General features: G+C 52.2%; 1 protein-coding gene across 1 annotated transcript in view; it reads right to left on the bottom strand.

The window, feature by feature from the left end:
* Positions 1-1,894: 1,894 nt before the first annotated feature.
* MAPKAPK2 (MAPK activated protein kinase 2) overlaps positions 1,895-15,711 on the bottom strand; it is a 61,021-nt gene continuing 47,204 nt past the window's right edge. Inside the window, exons 2-10 of the mRNA XM_006267819.3 lie at positions 13,867-14,006; positions 10,283-10,347; positions 9,464-9,543; positions 7,518-7,644; positions 6,730-6,805; positions 6,106-6,230; positions 5,408-5,493; positions 5,220-5,300; positions 1,895-4,017 (exon numbers count right to left, since the gene is read on the bottom strand). Coding sequence (XP_006267881.3) covers positions 3,874-4,017; positions 5,220-5,300; positions 5,408-5,493; positions 6,106-6,230; positions 6,730-6,805; positions 7,518-7,644; positions 9,464-9,543; positions 10,283-10,347; positions 13,867-14,006 — 924 coding nt within the window. The 3' untranslated portion in view covers positions 1,895-3,873. The remainder of the gene's footprint in view (positions 4,018-5,219; positions 5,301-5,407; positions 5,494-6,105; positions 6,231-6,729; positions 6,806-7,517; positions 7,645-9,463; positions 9,544-10,282; positions 10,348-13,866; positions 14,007-15,711) is intronic.

Below are 15,711 nucleotides of genomic sequence, written 5' to 3'. Positions count from 1 at the left end.
AGCACTCCTGTTATGCCGGCCAAATTACAACTCTGCAGAGCCTCTAAGTGCAATGCCAGAGCGCACTTCAAGGAAAGGATTTACCTGGGCTGGCTGAAGGGGCTGCTGGTCAGAGCTCCAGCGGCAGAGCAAAGTGGTGCGAAGCCCAGGACTGGGCTGCTCAGCTTTTACGGGGGTCCAGACCCGGGCTGTGTCCGCTATGCCAAGCATGAACCCACCCTGCAGACGAGGCAAAAACTTGTTTGGTGAGAGCACAGAAGTGAAAGCAAGGGCGAGTAGGATTCTTCTCCCCTGTAGTGTCCTGCAGAGCTCACACCCACCGAGCTCTGCTGCTTAGCTCTCCCCTGTGCCCCCAATGCAATTGATGCTGCTGAACTGGAGCCTGCAACACCTAGGCACCTTATTGTCAGCACTAACAGCATGGCTGTCCCGAGCCCATGCCATCAGCTTCCTCAGACTCTCATGGAACGGAAGTCAATGACTCAAGTGGCAAATTCAGATTGAAAAAGGGGTGGCGGGAGGAAAAATAATCCACCCGCACACATCAGCCCACACCTCCTGTTTCAGCACTTATGCAATCTTGATTACCAGAGCATCCAAGTGCCTTCCCACCCTTGTCTTCACAAGAGCCTGGCATTGCCCAAGGCTGGAAGCAGCAGAGGGGCAGGATGGAGTTGGCAAGCCGCACTGCCTTCTCTTTATATACTTGACAGGAAAGATTTGATAACCTTGGTGCAAAGGCATTGAGAGCTATTATAACAGCAGCCCTCCAGCCATGCACACGGGGGTACTCATCTCTGATGGCAGCAGATGATCTGTGCACCGCGCTGGTGAGCTGTAGCCACTACCAACACTTGAGAGAAGCCAATAATGTGCATTTTACAGCCAGCAGCATCTGTCACCTTACCCAGACCCTTTCCCCTCCCAGAAGCCCTCCCTGTGCCCAGCTGAGAGGAACTGCTTACTGGAAACAGCCTCAGCCAACAAAATCCATGCCTTGAGAGCTGGCAGAGGGAAGCAGGGCCCTTTCCAGGGTCTGCAGCCTACCAGCTTCCAAGGAGCATGGTGCCTCTTTCTTGCAAGGAAGTGGCTGGAAGCCAAACATAGCAGAGGAAAAAGCTAGACGAGCATCTCCCTCTTCTGGCTCTTGCAAGTAGTGCCGGAGGCTGCTACTTCCCAGTAGCACGTTCACATCACATCCAGGTCCTGGGTGCAGGTGGGTGGGTCGGCTGGGAAACTACATCATGGCATTTAGAAAGATTTGGATGGCACAGCGTGCCTGGCCAGGGAAGGAGGAAGGGCCATTATGAGCCAGACCCGCACTCTCCCCCTTTGCCTTGCAATTAATTGCTTCGCCTAACAGTCTTTCATCTCTGTGCCAAATAGCCTGGTGAAGGGGGAGTGGAGGAGGAAGAAAAGAGCCCAGCTGCCACGGATCACCTACGGGGGGGAAAACCCTTGGGACCAATATTTGTTTATCCAGGACATATGCCAAGGGCAGACATGGCAGCCAAGCCTTGCTACCAACTCTGCAAGGAGAGAAGAGGCACCAAGATCGCTGTAGAAATACCCTCCCCCACCAGCACCGACTGAAGTCAATGGATAAAATCCTCTGCTGTGCACAAGGCTAGAGCAAGGGTTTGGGCAGCACATCAATCCCACTTAATGTCTCTAAGAGACTCCTGCCTGACCCCAACTTTTTCAAAGGCCCTGCAAAAAGCTCCCAGGACTGCCAATGGGCTCCGGATCAGACCCAGCAAGAATTTTCTCCCGACACCCAGGCTGCAGGTACTCAGTCCCCCTTCAGGGTGGGGGAAACTGCCTCCCCCAACCCCAAAAGACCAGTAGGAGCCAATCTGGATTGATACACAAGCAAGGAACAGGAAGACTGGGCGACGCATTAAGTGTCTTTAATCCGAAAGAGGGAAAAGCAGACCAGGAAGATTAGTATAAGCCAACAGACAAAAAAATTAAAAATCTGGCTTAAAAACAAATTAAAATTCCATACAGTGTCTAAAAGGTCTAGAAACTAAACATTTCCTTAAAAAAAAAAAAAAAAAAAAAAAGAGTTGTTGTTGGAACACATTAAAATGCAGTGAAACAATGTGATAAAGAAAATAATTCATGGACTAAAGACCTCAAAAGAGCTGTTCTGCTTCTGGGAACAGAGGGTTTCAAACACCGAACACCACCGTGGGAGAGGCCAGGACAAAGCCAGGAGCTGCCTCTCCTCCTGCATCATGCAGGCAAGCAGCAGAACAGGAGTCCACCGAGCCGGGGGTTCCCCAGAAACCAGGTGCCCCTCGAATGGGGGAGTCAGTGCTAGAAAACCAGCTGCTGCTCCAACGACTCTGAAGCTTAGCTGGTCCTTCAGGTACGTGGCCACTTTCCCCCAGCCATGCCCGAGCCAGCTGGTTTGCTTGGTGGGACCTCCAGTAGCTTCTGCCCATATTAGCTTCTTGAGACGGGGAGCGAGGGGCAGCTGAAGAGCCAGAGGAAATACTGCAGCACTGTAAGGAACTGAAATCCACTGCCCAGGCATCTCACAAAAGAGATGGAGAGAAGGATGCCCTGTCTGCACTTCGAATCCCGCTTCCCCGATGCGGGGAAAAGTCTTTCCCACATCCGAGTGGGGCAGGAATAGATGGGTCTGGCGGTGAGAGAAAAGGGCCCGCTCTCCCATAAGCTCTGTGGTCAGTGCTGGGGCCCCACAGAGGAAGGAGTGTCTGCATGGTCTGACTTCTGCTGCCAGCTTTGAAGAAGTGCCATGGTATGAAGCAGTCATGCTCAGCACACTGGGAGCCCCAAGGAAAGTCAGGGCATGATGCCAGGAAAGGACAGCAGCGGGTCTCTCTCCCTCTACAAAACCAGCAACTTCTTGACTTCACAAGAGCTTGAAAACCCTGCAACAGGCTGAGCACTAAGAGCATGGGGGGCAACTGCATTAGGTGCTTCCGGTCTAATCCCAGGAAGGCTGAGGCTGCTGTGGGGGGGGTTCATCAGACACTTCATCCCTTCCCCCCACTCCCCAAAACCCTGAGACTAAAACTGAATCCCAGGCACGTGGCAGACCCCAATGGACGGTCCAGACAGACCGCACGAGTGCACACGTGCACTCCCGCATCTGCATACGCATTACACGCACCCCATGGGTCTGCATACATGCAACATGCATGCACAACAGTACTTGAGAACAACCACGTGTGCATGTGCTTAATGTCAAGGCTTCCAGTTCAGGAAGGATCTCTGCTACGTTAAAGGGCATCCAGCAATTATCCAGGCCTGCAGAGCAGCTCTGGACCCAGAGGCTTTCCCAGCCAAACCCAAACTCCAGGCCCCTGCAAATAAGAGTTAAAAGGAGAGCAGAAGGGACTAGGAAGAGCCCCCAACAGCACATCCCTACACCCCAACCGACGGCTGGCCAAAACACCGGCACTGACCAAAGAGCCAGCAGCCTTCATCTCTAGTGAACACTTTGCATAGGGAACACACTGTCTGGGTTTCAGCTCTACAGTAGTTTTAAAAAATATTTATATATTAGATACCCTAAAAAAGGTCACCACAGGAATCTCCATGTCTTTGGAAGGAGGGAGGCAAAGAATTTCACCCAGGAAAAAAATCCAAATTACCGGCACCATTCAACTAGGAGACAAAAAATAAACGTGTGGGCATATCTTACAGGGGGCGTTTCCTTGCCTGCTCCAGAAAGGTCAGAAACACAGGTGGGCTGCTAAAAATAACTAGTCTGGTATAAATGTCTGAATTCCATGCGCTTCGATATAACAGTCTGTCTTTGTCTTTTTTTTTTTTTCCTCAAAAAATATATATATAGTTATTGCTTTGTCAATGCCCGGGCAGGGCTGGGCGGCGCCCTCAGTGGGGGAGTGCTGTCGGCTCGACGGGGTTCGCTTTCTTTCGCCTCTTCATGAGCAAAGGGTTGGACGAGTCTTCGATTTTCTTGATCTTGATTTGTTCGTAGTCTACGCGCATGGTGGCCAAGGCACTCGTCATCTCCTCCTGGAGGCAGAGAGGGAAACGTGGGAACGATTAGCAACAGCACACAACGCCCGTATGTTCCAGTGCTCGTATCTGCCTGGCCAACGCAGTTGCAGACTAAAGCTGGAACAAGCCATTAGGATCATGCGATCCAGGTCAGACCTTTGCCCAGCATCAGTCCTCTTCACGTGGAGATTAACTGGATCACACCTGGCTGGGGTTGTCCGACCCCAGGGCTCTTTCCTGCCCAGGGCAGGGGCTCGGACTTGATGATCTGCTACGGTCTCTTCCAACCCAAACATCTATGAATCTATGAACTATAGCAACCAGCATTAACGAAAAGGCTTTGGCGGATGGAGAAGCCATTTGGCCCCCTTTAGTCCAGCTGCCTTTGCTGGAGTCAATTTATGTTTTATTTCTAGCTTGAGTTGCTCGTGCTTCCATTTCCAGCCACCCCTGTCGATGTATTGGATCAAATGATTTTGCACGCTCGTGGTCTGAAAAAGAGCACCCCCTCTTAAAACACCCACCGTATCACTTCCAACTCCCAAACTGACATCTATTCATACCTAGGCTTCCTTATAGCCCATGGGAAGAGAGAGAAGCAGACAGCCTCTAAACCCATCCTTCATGCCACTGGCACGGCAGCCTCAGCAGAGGACTGAATAGGCCACAGAGACCAAATTATCTGCTCACCTCTTCGAGGCAAATCTGAGGCCCTGCCAAAAAGCCTGAGGCAGTGACGACAGAGTCGTTACTAGACCAGTTAGGCTCAACACTGCAGTTGGAGGCAAAATGTGGAAACCCGTGTATTGCAACCAGCCACACGAGTGTACTTTCTAGAAATATTCCAGCCCCTTAAATATGTGCATTTCCCATTTATACATAGCTTGTGTTTGCAGCCCATTTCTCTTCCTTCCCAATCTACTTCCTCTCTCACATCCAGGATATATAATAATTTCTGTCAAGAAGCCTTCCTCACAGGCTCAAATGAACCCAGTAAAGGCCCCAGGGCTGCCTGTGGAGAAACACCTACAGACCTACGGCCAGTTACCTGGGTCCTGATCCAAAAGGCTTCCCCCCACCCAAACCCTTGCCAAAAGCAGCACACAAGCTTGAGCGAGGCTGCGTACTCAGGGACTGGCTTCACAAACCAACAGCAGCAAGCACACCATCTGCAGCAGATGGGTTTCGAGGGCAGAAAAATTTCAGGGAGCCTTTACCTTGACATCCTCCCACAAATCCTTCTCTTCTTTCAACACTCGACTAGTGTGCAGTGGCGTCTGAGGTACCTGCATGGATTGCTTTAGGCAGAAAGAGAGACAAAAGGGGGTTAAGCCACCAGTCACATTTCCTGTAGCCCTTGCCCTTCCAGTAGCCAGCACTTGCATCCAGAATGCCAGGCACCTACCATGATCCAAGGATGGTTCATGAACTCCGTTATCGTCATGCGTTGGGTTGGGTCTGTCTTCAGCAGGTTCCGAATCAGCTGTTTAACTGGAGCAGGAAGAGAGAGCATTAAAAAGCATGCCTATCTATTTATTTATCTATCTAAATCTACACATCTGGGCATCGCCTGGTGAAAGCCCCTGGTACTTTGTTGGCTGCAATGGGGCAGACGCCCAGGTTTAACTAGGCCTTATTCTACTCCCAGAGGCCTTGGATACAAATGCTGAGCTTTCCCAGGGGGTGTTACAGTGAAGGAAAAACAGCAAAAGGGTAAAGGGGCTGCCCTGGGACCTCAGAGACCTGGGATCCCACTCCTGCCCTGCCAGTGCCATCCTGCATGACCCTGAGCCAGTCAGCCTCCTGCATGAGACCCATGAAGGAAGCGGGCTCGTCGTGGGTTCTGCCAGGAGACTTATAACTTGCATTTCCTCCATCACCATTGTTACCAACGTGAACTGTTTGTGGGTACAGTGTCATCCAAATCCCCCACTTCCCTGCCCCAGGAAAGGGAAACCACATTGCCACTATCAAAACAACCAGCCCCATGGGATTTCAGTGCCGATGGTGCCTGTACGGCTTCCCTGAGTGCTGAGATATGCACGTTGCTTAACTAAAGCCATCCTCTCTGCTAGAGGGGGCACACAGCACTGCAGCTCTTACCTTCTTCCGATACTTCGGACCACTCAGGGTTGGGGAATTCATACTGGCCCATTCGGATCCGCTTCTTCATGCCTGGAGAGATGGCCAGACCGTGGTTGGAATAGAAAGGGGGATAACCACACAGCCTGAGCCAGAGGGAGAGAGAGAAAAGGAATATCATGAAATGATCTGCTAGAGAAACATCCTTCAGATGCTACACAGAGCACTGGAAACTCACTAAATCAAGTCCCCCCCTGCTTCTTCTATATATCCAAGTCCATTCCAGATCATGCATCCAACAGCATCCTTGAAGGGGTCCCCCAACCCCTCAGGGAGGGACAAGGATAAACTCACTCCTGGAATAGTTCCCCCACCCCAAGCGAAATATGGAGGGAGGCTTTGCAAACAGGCCAGTCTGAGCACTAGACAGACACTACAAAGTAAGGAACAGCCCCCCTGATTTGGCTTGGACTAGCAGGACAAGGCTGCGTTATTTAAAATACAGTGAGGTTCCTAGAGGAGCAAATGGATTCAGAGGAAGAGCATGGCCTGCTCCTCCAGCAAGGGCCCTGGCAAAGCCAAGTGGCCATCAACATTCAGAGGGTAAAAGCAGCAGCTCCCCTGGGTTGGGAATGGCTTACTTACAAAATATACATGATGACACCAAGGGACCACATGTCACAGGACTTGTCATACTTCTCTGGGCCCAGCACCTCCGGGGCTGGGGAAAGAAAGGAAAAGGCAAAAAGTCACAAGATGGTCAGAAAAGTCCTGAAAAGGAGCAAAAGGGGCCAAACACATGCATCACCTCTGAAGAGCGCAGCTCTAATTTAGGCCAAAGTCATGAGCTTGACAGTCTCTACCTGCACTCCCTAGCCTACCTCAAAAAGGCAGCTTAACTTAGGGGCTGGTGTGCGCAGAAGCAGCCCCATGCTTTCAGAAGCCGAACAGATAATCATTTCAACTATGTGCACAGCTACACAGAGGCCCAGGACCAGAACAAGAGGTGCTGAGCATCGGGCCCCGGAGTCTCGACAGGCCGTGGGTGGCCAGTGCAAGGAAGATTATGAAATGGCCACATGATTAACACCAAGCCAAGACATGCACCAGACAGACTGCAGGAAGACAGGATGCATGCTGCCTCTGGCCTGGGACAGCCTACACCACCCACCATTTCAAGCGTCTTGGCTCTCACGGTCCTCAACGCTTGAGCAGGGATTGCAGAGGCCCAGATCTGTCTGCAGTAAAACCGGTCTTCTGCATGGCCCACCTGAGGGTACTGGATTTTAACTAGAGGGCAGGGCTGCAGCAGTTTAACAAGGGAGTTTACACACCATCGGTGTAAACTAACAACGATAGCAGGAGATTCTGAGACCGTGCATTCCCCATTCCCTAGAAGAGAGCAAGGCTTATGCACATCCCAAAAGACTCACCCACATAATAAGGCGTGTAGCATGGAGTGGCCAGGGAGTTGTGCGTGGTGGTTTCTTTAGCAAAGCCAAAGTCGGTGAGCTTTAAGACAGTGTTGGGCCTTTTGGAGGTGTACAAGAGGTTTTCCGGCTGCAAAGACACAACAAAAAGCAGCAAACAGTCAGACAAGTCCTCCATAGCCTTACACCCAGCACAGATGGGGCCAAGAGCAGAACGGGGCTTCTGTTTCATCGCAGAAGGTTTGCATGTGAACACACCACTGGGAGCCAACCAGGTTTAAGTGCAAGCTTCAGGGTCAGAGAGGGTTTCTTGTGACAGCCCAGTCCTAAGTCCTACCCGAAGCTCGGTCCTTGGCATCCGACTGCCTGGTGCCATTTCCAAGGTCAAGATATGGCGGGTAAAAGCTGAGTGAGTCAGGCATCAGGATGGTTCACATGTTCCCCTAGCACCTCAATCCCTCCCATCCCCCTCCCACCTACCCACAAGCCCTTCAGGATCCAGCCAGGGTTGGCCCAGATCTTCTGGGACACTGCAAGAGACTTTCTGGCCATTTCTGTCAACCCCAAGGCTTTCCAGCAAGGGTCTGGAAGGGCTTTCTAGTTGTTGCAAACCAGCAACTGCCAGTCCAGATCTTCTGCTTGGTGAGCACCATGTCCAACATCAGATGACACAGCACACCTAAGCAAATGGGTGTGAACACCGGTAACATAGGTGCAGTTATGAACAAAGGAAAGAAATCTCAAAGCCCTTCCTGGACCCAGCCCTTGCCTCAGGGGGTTGGTACTATTCGAGTCAGCTTGCAGGGGTTTTCCCCACTACCACATTCAGTTTTTGGTCTCTGCTCTCCTGACCATCCCCCTCTCTCTCCCTCAAGAACAAGGCTGAAGCTGCATCCTTCAGGTATCAGCATGTATCTTTACCTTAGATCAGCTACAAGACAGCAGGATGTTGCATACTTGGGTACTTAAGCCCCAATGTCCTGGGGAAATTCCAATCCAAGCAATGCTGTTCTGTCCCTGCAAAATTCCCCCTGTGATTTCATCCAGAGGCAGGAGGCTTCTTCTCTTTCTGCCCCGAATTTGGGCGGCATCATCGGGCAGCTATGGAATATTTGCTGTGTTCCACGACAGAGGTGGCTGCATTTCAGAGCAGCTTTACCTACTGGGCCTGCTCCTCGGTTACCGCTTAGCTGCCGCTGCTCTTTGCGACTGAGGGATGCTCAAACCGTGAGATGGTACAGAAACAACTGCTCATCGGCTTGAGAAATTGAATGCTAGAAATCCTTCCGCTCTTGCTCTTTATTTTTATTTAGAAGAACTCATGGTTCTCCAAGGAAGGCCCCCTGCAAGACGCAGGGAATGGCAAAGGTCAAGGGTTATCCCCTTTCCCCAACATCAAACCAGCCATCGTTTCATGGTCGCTGCTCTGAGCTCCTCCTGTTCTCTGCGGGTGGCCTGAATTTAAGCCAGCCAGAGGAGAAGGGAGTGAACATGCACCTCTGCCGGGCTGTGCTTTACTACGGCTATTCCCAAACTTACCGGGAAGCATTTCAATTTTTGTTTTCTTTTTTAAAATGGCTTCTTGTGGTGCTTCCTCACTCCGACATGCTGCTTGCTGGTGGCACACAGACACGGGTGCCCTTGCCAAAAATCTGTGATCCAAGCACCGTCCACCATTGCATTAGCCCTACTCCTGACCCAAAATGCTGCCTTGATAAGCCTTCTACCCGAGCGAAGCCACCAGGATCCAATGCAGCACTGCTCCCCATCCCTGCCCCGCAATCCCCCTGCCCTTTAAAATGACAGATTTACCCGCAGCCTGCCAACTTTAGCGAGCCTCTTCAGTGCAAGCTAAGGGTCCTGACCTGGACTGGACAATGTAAGCAGAGGTCCCTCTGTTATGGGCAAAGACCTTGGAAACGGGCATTAACTACTAAAGTAAACAGTACCTTAACATCCCGGTGGGCGATGTTAATCGAGTGCAGGTACTGGATGGCCTCTCCAATGCTCTTCATTATTTCTGAAGCCTCTAGAGAAGTTACAGGAAATTGTAGAAGTATGTAACGTGACAGCTCGGCAGTATAGCCCCCTCCCCTCTGCACCCACAAGTGATTCACAGAGCATCTGCAAAGGCAGGACCTAGATGCTCCCCTGAGAATCCAAAGCCAGAAAAGGTGGCTGTCCCCAAAGCCTGCCTTTCTGCAGCGAGTCCCTTACATAGCTCACGTGGCTCTAGGATAGGCCTGCTAAAAGCAGTACTAACAAGGGAAAGCTCCAGCCACTGGCTTCAGCCTTAAACCGACTGGCGGAGCCACATCCTCTGCATCTAACAGAGGTTACAGCCTGCCTCGTTAGGGATGGTGATAGAGAAAGGGCCTTGGAGAGCCCAGAGCTCAGCACTCACTGCAAACTGGCAAAAATCCCATTTTTCAACGAAAATACTTTTACAAGTCACAGAAACCCATCCAGCTCCTAGGCGAGCTGCGCGGGAGGCGGCACCCAGGGAGGAACAGCACTTTTGGAAGTGTGCCCTCTTCCCAGGCAGATGTAAACATGCTCAGTTCAGACACTGGAAGGGGCAAGGCTGGCTAGGGGCCGTGTCTGCCATCCAGCCCCACACCCACAAACTTGCAGGTTCCCAGGACTTCCCACTCCGTGCCCCAAGCAGGCAGCAGTCAAGGGAACGGGCCTAACTGAGAGACGCCTTTGAAAGGCAGGACGTGTAGCACAATCTGAGGGTGATAAAATGCTGTGCGTCTTCTCCCTACCCCGCTCAGTGAAGGCCTGGTCTCCCCGATCTTGAATGCGACTGAAGAGCTCCCCGCCATCCAAGCTGAAACAGAGACAAGAGGAATTGGAGACAGAGATGCTACCGACCATGCCCCGAGTAGCTTTCTCCAGCTGCCCTCCACAGCAGCATGGGCTGTTCTGCACCCAGCCCCATGGACAGGCAATGCACAGCTGCCCCTGGGGAGCTGCCCCAACACCCCAGTGAGGAGAGCGCTGGCAAGGAGTCCGGACTGACGACAAGTTTGGTGGGGATTAATCTCTCCCCCCACGCCTGGTTAACGCTTCTGCATGCGCTCCTCCTCCCAAGCCCTGTCCTCCACCAGGTCACTGGCAGAGGGCCTGCAAAGGTACAGAATAAAAAGGGCAAGTGGTTGTGGTCTCCATGGTTGCATGTCAACACCCATTTACAGGAAAAAAGGCAAGGTGCCCTAGAAGCGTTGTGACATTTCCCCGCCTGGCTGGCCTACTTTCTGAGCACAAGCCAGCAAAGCTAAACCCATGTGAGCGAGGAAGTGTTGAAAGCAGATTTCCGCCACAGTCTGTGGCTCCGGCTACTTCAAAATCCGGGGTCAGAGAGTGCAGCCACGTGCCTTTCTCCTGGCACGCAAGGTGGCTGGCGGCCGGCAGGCTCACCGAGTGCCACAGCACAGCACCGGCCCCATCCTCAGAGGGTAGCTCTCACTGATTTCAGAGCCTGGCCATCTCAGCAGGGACGAGGGGACCTGGATCCCCTAAGCAGCTTTGGTTTTTTTTAAAAGTGCAGCTTTGCTGACCCTCAGACTCAGCCGTCTCCTCTACCCCGCTGCCTCCATGTAGCTGCGGGCAAGTCACCTCACTGCAAGACAGGCCACGTGATATCTCCTGCCTCTCTTTTCTCTTGGTTTTTACGAGCTCTTCAGGGTACAGACTCTCTCCTGACCTGAGTGCAGCGTGCCGGAGCAAGAGGGCCCTGGTCCTGGCAGATCTCCAATACCCAACTGAACTCAACTATGTGACTGGGAAAGGCGATCTGCTTCTGGTAAGACCTCAGCAGCCAAGTCCTGGGTTGCAAGCACCAGGGCTTTAACACGGACCCTGTTGCTGAGGGTCAGGCAATGAGGCACCACAGCAGTGTGTGGCCCCTCAGGACCGTGGCAGACTCCAGACTGGTGCAGCCAGGATGTCTCTAGCCTAGACACTGCAGTGACCAGCTTCCCATCACCCAGACCTTCCTTCCTGCCCCGCCGCACGTGCGAGCTGCTCGGGCCCGCTCTGCCTGCAGGCGCCCGGGATTTCAGCTGGCTTCTCAGAAGCACCTGCCCACACAGCGAACTCATACGCAGCTTGCATAACCACCGAGCTGCAGCCTGCCCTTCACAAACGCCGCGCTGCTCCTCGCTCCCTCCACCCCCCACCAACCCTGGCCTCTGCCAGAGGAGAGGTTTTGGCAAGGAAGCTGCATTCAATCACAGCTGCGGTTGGGATGTGGTTTCGATACTTTCCCCTTCATTCCTCCCTCCTCCCCATATTAAAGCAGCCGTCTGAGCGTGCCAGGTTGGCTCAGATGCTGCTGTAAGAAAAACTGTGCTCTTTACCCTGCCTGTCACAGTTTCTGCGGCTGCCTGCTGACCACGAAACCCACCCCTGACCATCGCTGCGACCGAACAAATGGGTTGCCACCATGCACGGCAGCAAGGCTGGGACTCCCGAGGCTCCGCGTCTGCTTTGAATGGGGAAAGTAGGGGTGGTTGGGACAGCCTGCCCGCTACCAGAGCACAGCTGGGTTTGCAAAGTGGCTCAGAACCCAGCAGTGTGGTCACAGAGTAATTTGGATACCTGGTTCTTAATTGCGACTGCCACATCCCTCTAGAGAGCTCACATGGGCCAGTTCCCTCCTCCCTACTACTCTCCAACCCTCGTTAAGAACTTCCCTGACAACAATGACTCAAGATCCCCCTCTCCACACACTACAGCTACCCTCAAGGCCACCAATTTTGCATTATAGCCAGTCCTATTTCTATCCAAGGGGCACAGAGGATCAGACAGGTGCCAGTGCTGGTTCTGACCTCTGTGTAGGAAGAAAATAAAAATCCTGGTGTTGCTGAGGCCTGAAGAAGTGAAACACCTTGTATGGCACAGAATCATAGAAAACGAGGGTTGAAGGGACCTCAGGAAGGCACATCTAGTCCAACCCCTTGCTCCAAGCAGGACCAGCCCCAACTACATCATCCCATCCAAGGTTTTGTCTGGCCAGGTCTTGAAAACCTCCAAGGATGGGAGTCCAGCACCACTCTGGAGAGCCTGTTCCAGTGTTTTCCTACCCCCCTAGTGAGAAGGTTTCTCCTAATATCCAACCTAAACTTCCCTTGCTGCAACTTGAGCCCATTGCTCCTCGTTCTGTCATCTGTCACCACTGAGAACAGTCCAGCTTCATCCTCTTTGTAATCCCCCTGCAGGGAGTTGAAGGCTGCTATTAAATCCTCCCTCAGTCTTCTCTTCTCCAGACTAAATAAGCCCAATTCCTTCAGCCCCTCCTCACAAGTCATGTCCCCAAGCCCCTGCACCATTTTTATTGCCCTATCCTGGACTCAATCCAATTTGTCCACATCGTTTCTGTAGTGGGGGGCCCAAAACTGAGCACAGCACTCCAGATGTAGCCGCGCCAGTGCCACATAGAAAGGAAGAATCACTTCCCCTCAGTCTGCCGGCGATGCTCCTACTAATGCAGCCCAGGCCATTAGCCTTCCTGGCAACAAGGGCACACTGTGGCACATGCCCAGCTTATTGTTCACTGTCACCCCCAGGTCCTTTTCTGCAGAGCTGCTGCCCAGCCAGTCAGCCCCCAGTCTGCACCGGTGCATGGCATTGTTCCCTCCTAAGTGAAGGATTTTGCACTTCTCCTTGTTGAACCTCATGAGATTTTTTTTGGTGCAATCCTGCAATTTGTCTAGGTCTCTCTAAATCCTAACCTTCCAGCATATCTACTACTCCCACAAGATTGGTGTCATCTGCAAACTTGCTGAGGGTGCACTCCATCCCATCTTCCAGGCCACGGATACAAATACTCAACAAAACTGGCCCCAGGACCAGCCCCGCAAGCACTCCACTCGGCGACTAGAGTGCCAGCTAGACATCAAGCCAGTGATTACTACTCTCGGAGCCCAAATATCCAGCCAGTTTTCTATCCACTTCATGGACAGACATCATGGGGGACATGTCAGATGCAGGCAATCTTGTCTCAGCCTCTCCAACTAGCACGCCTGGCTGCTTTCAAAATGGTTGAACCCTTGTGATGGGAAAATCCAAGGCAAAACTGGCAAATTAAGGAGACCGTCTTTTCAAAGGACATGTGGCCCCCCCATCTCCTCCCTTTGCCCTGGCAATCTTTAGTAACTAGTTACTCGCTATTTAAAATGCCCCCATTATGCAACACAGGGAGAATGGCCAGTGTCTTCTTCTAACTGCACCTACATTTTCCACTGGTTGCAGAGGTCTCTGGAGCATAAACCTTGCCCTGAGCCCATGGAGGAGATCAAAGAGAAGGAGATACTTGGAGATAACCCATTCCTGACCCCGCACTTACCATTCCATGACTATGAGCAGACACTTTCTTCCCTGGTAGAGGTTTTCATAGACGTCTATGATCTTTACAATATGGGCGCACTGAGAGGCCCTCCAGTGGAGTTCAACTTCTCGGCGGGCTTTAGGGCAGTCCTGCAGCATCTAACAGGAAGATGAAATAAATACATAAATCTCTCAGCCACGTTTTGCAGGATGAACACAATCCCAGTTGGCATCACAAGAAGGAAACTCCCAGTGCGTGATGCATACAAGATTTCTGGGAGAAAAGCACGTTATTCTCCCAGTGCTCTGAGGTCGAAACAGTCGAGCTGTTGCCATGCCAGTATGACACACTAATAAAGCTTTTCCAGGCTCCCACACAGAGAACAGAGGCAGACACACAACTGGGGGCATAAAAGGGACCAACTACAACAGAGGCTGATGTATATGCATCCATTCCTGGCATGGTATTCAGTACAAGGATGCCTACACCAGACAAATTATCGTCTTGGCCAACACAACACCACCACCACCATCTAGTGGCAAAGAATGCCAAGCCAACTAGTTTCTTCCCGGCCAAGGCAAACCAAACAGCACCTCTTCTAAGAGTCTCGGTCCTGATAACTGGATGAATTTCTACTTGACTGCAATTTGGGAAATACATATCTAGGCAAGTACCGCATAGACCCAGGACACCTATAACAGCAACACTGATGCAGAGCGAGGAGCCTCTGCCCAGGTAACTGGAGCAGCCCAGGGATCAAGCGGACAGCGCCACAAGGACAAACGTAAGGTGCCGCACCAAGGAAGAAGGAATCGCCAGCACGCTCACAGGCTGGGCGAGGACCCTCTCAGCAGCACAGCGGTGGAAAGGCATCTCGGAGTCACTGTTACCTCCAGATGAACACGAGTCGTCGGTGTGGTGAAGCGATCAGTAAAGCTAACCGCACTTTATCATACATTAGCAGGTGATGATGAACAGGTCCAGGGAGGTGATGCTTCCCCTTCATGCGGCACTGGTCAGGCCACGGCTGGAGTACTGCATCCAGTTTTGGGTGCCACGCTTCAAGAGGGATGTGGGCAACCTCGAGAGGGTTCAGAGGAGCCCACTCGTATGGTCAGGGGCCTACGAGGAGAGATTGAGGACCCTGCATCTCTTCAGCCTCCACAAGAGAAGGCCGAGGTGAATTTGTAGGTGGCCACAAGATCACTGGGGAGACAGCAAAGACTAGGAGATGCTCTGTTTACCAGGGCACCCCTTGGAGTAACTAGGAACAACGGCCACAAACTGACAGAGACCGTATTTAGGTTAGACATCAAGAAGAACTTCTTCACCGTAAGGGTGGCCAAAATTTGGGATGGGCTTCCAAGGGAGGTGGTGTCTCCCCTACCTTGCGGGTCTTTAAAAGGAGGCTGAATCTGCATCTGGCTGGGGTCATCTGGCCCCAGCGCTCTTTCTTGCCCACGGCAGGGGGTCAGACTCCATGATCTGCTAAGGCCCCTTCCGACCCAAACATCTATGAATCTATAAAACTCTCCAGGAAAAGCCACACTTTGCAAGAGAAGACGATTTAGCTGCGTTTGTAACAGGACCTGTTCCTACCCAACGATGACAGATGCCAATGCCCCCCTGGCACAGTCTACTTCCTCCCTGAAAGCTCGGCCTGAATGTCAAAAATACCCTGTGGTGGTATGGGGTGGCAGGGGGAAGCAATTGTGCCCTTTGAATCGCTCGTGAGCATCAAACAGAAAAGCACAAGGGGACTAGCGCCGTGGAGGGGACGATGCTTCCACTACAAGAAATTTAGGGGTTGAAGACAACCAAAGGCCCCCTCTTGTCTGACTGCACATCAGGGTCTGCCCACCT

This window comes from Alligator mississippiensis, chromosome 14 (genome assembly GCF_030867095.1).
Source record: "Alligator mississippiensis isolate rAllMis1 chromosome 14, rAllMis1, whole genome shotgun sequence".
Classification (NCBI taxonomy): Eukaryota; Metazoa; Chordata; order Crocodylia; family Alligatoridae; genus Alligator; species Alligator mississippiensis.
The sequence above is the reverse complement of the archived record's forward strand: the minus strand, read 5'-3'. Positions and strand labels throughout refer to the sequence as shown.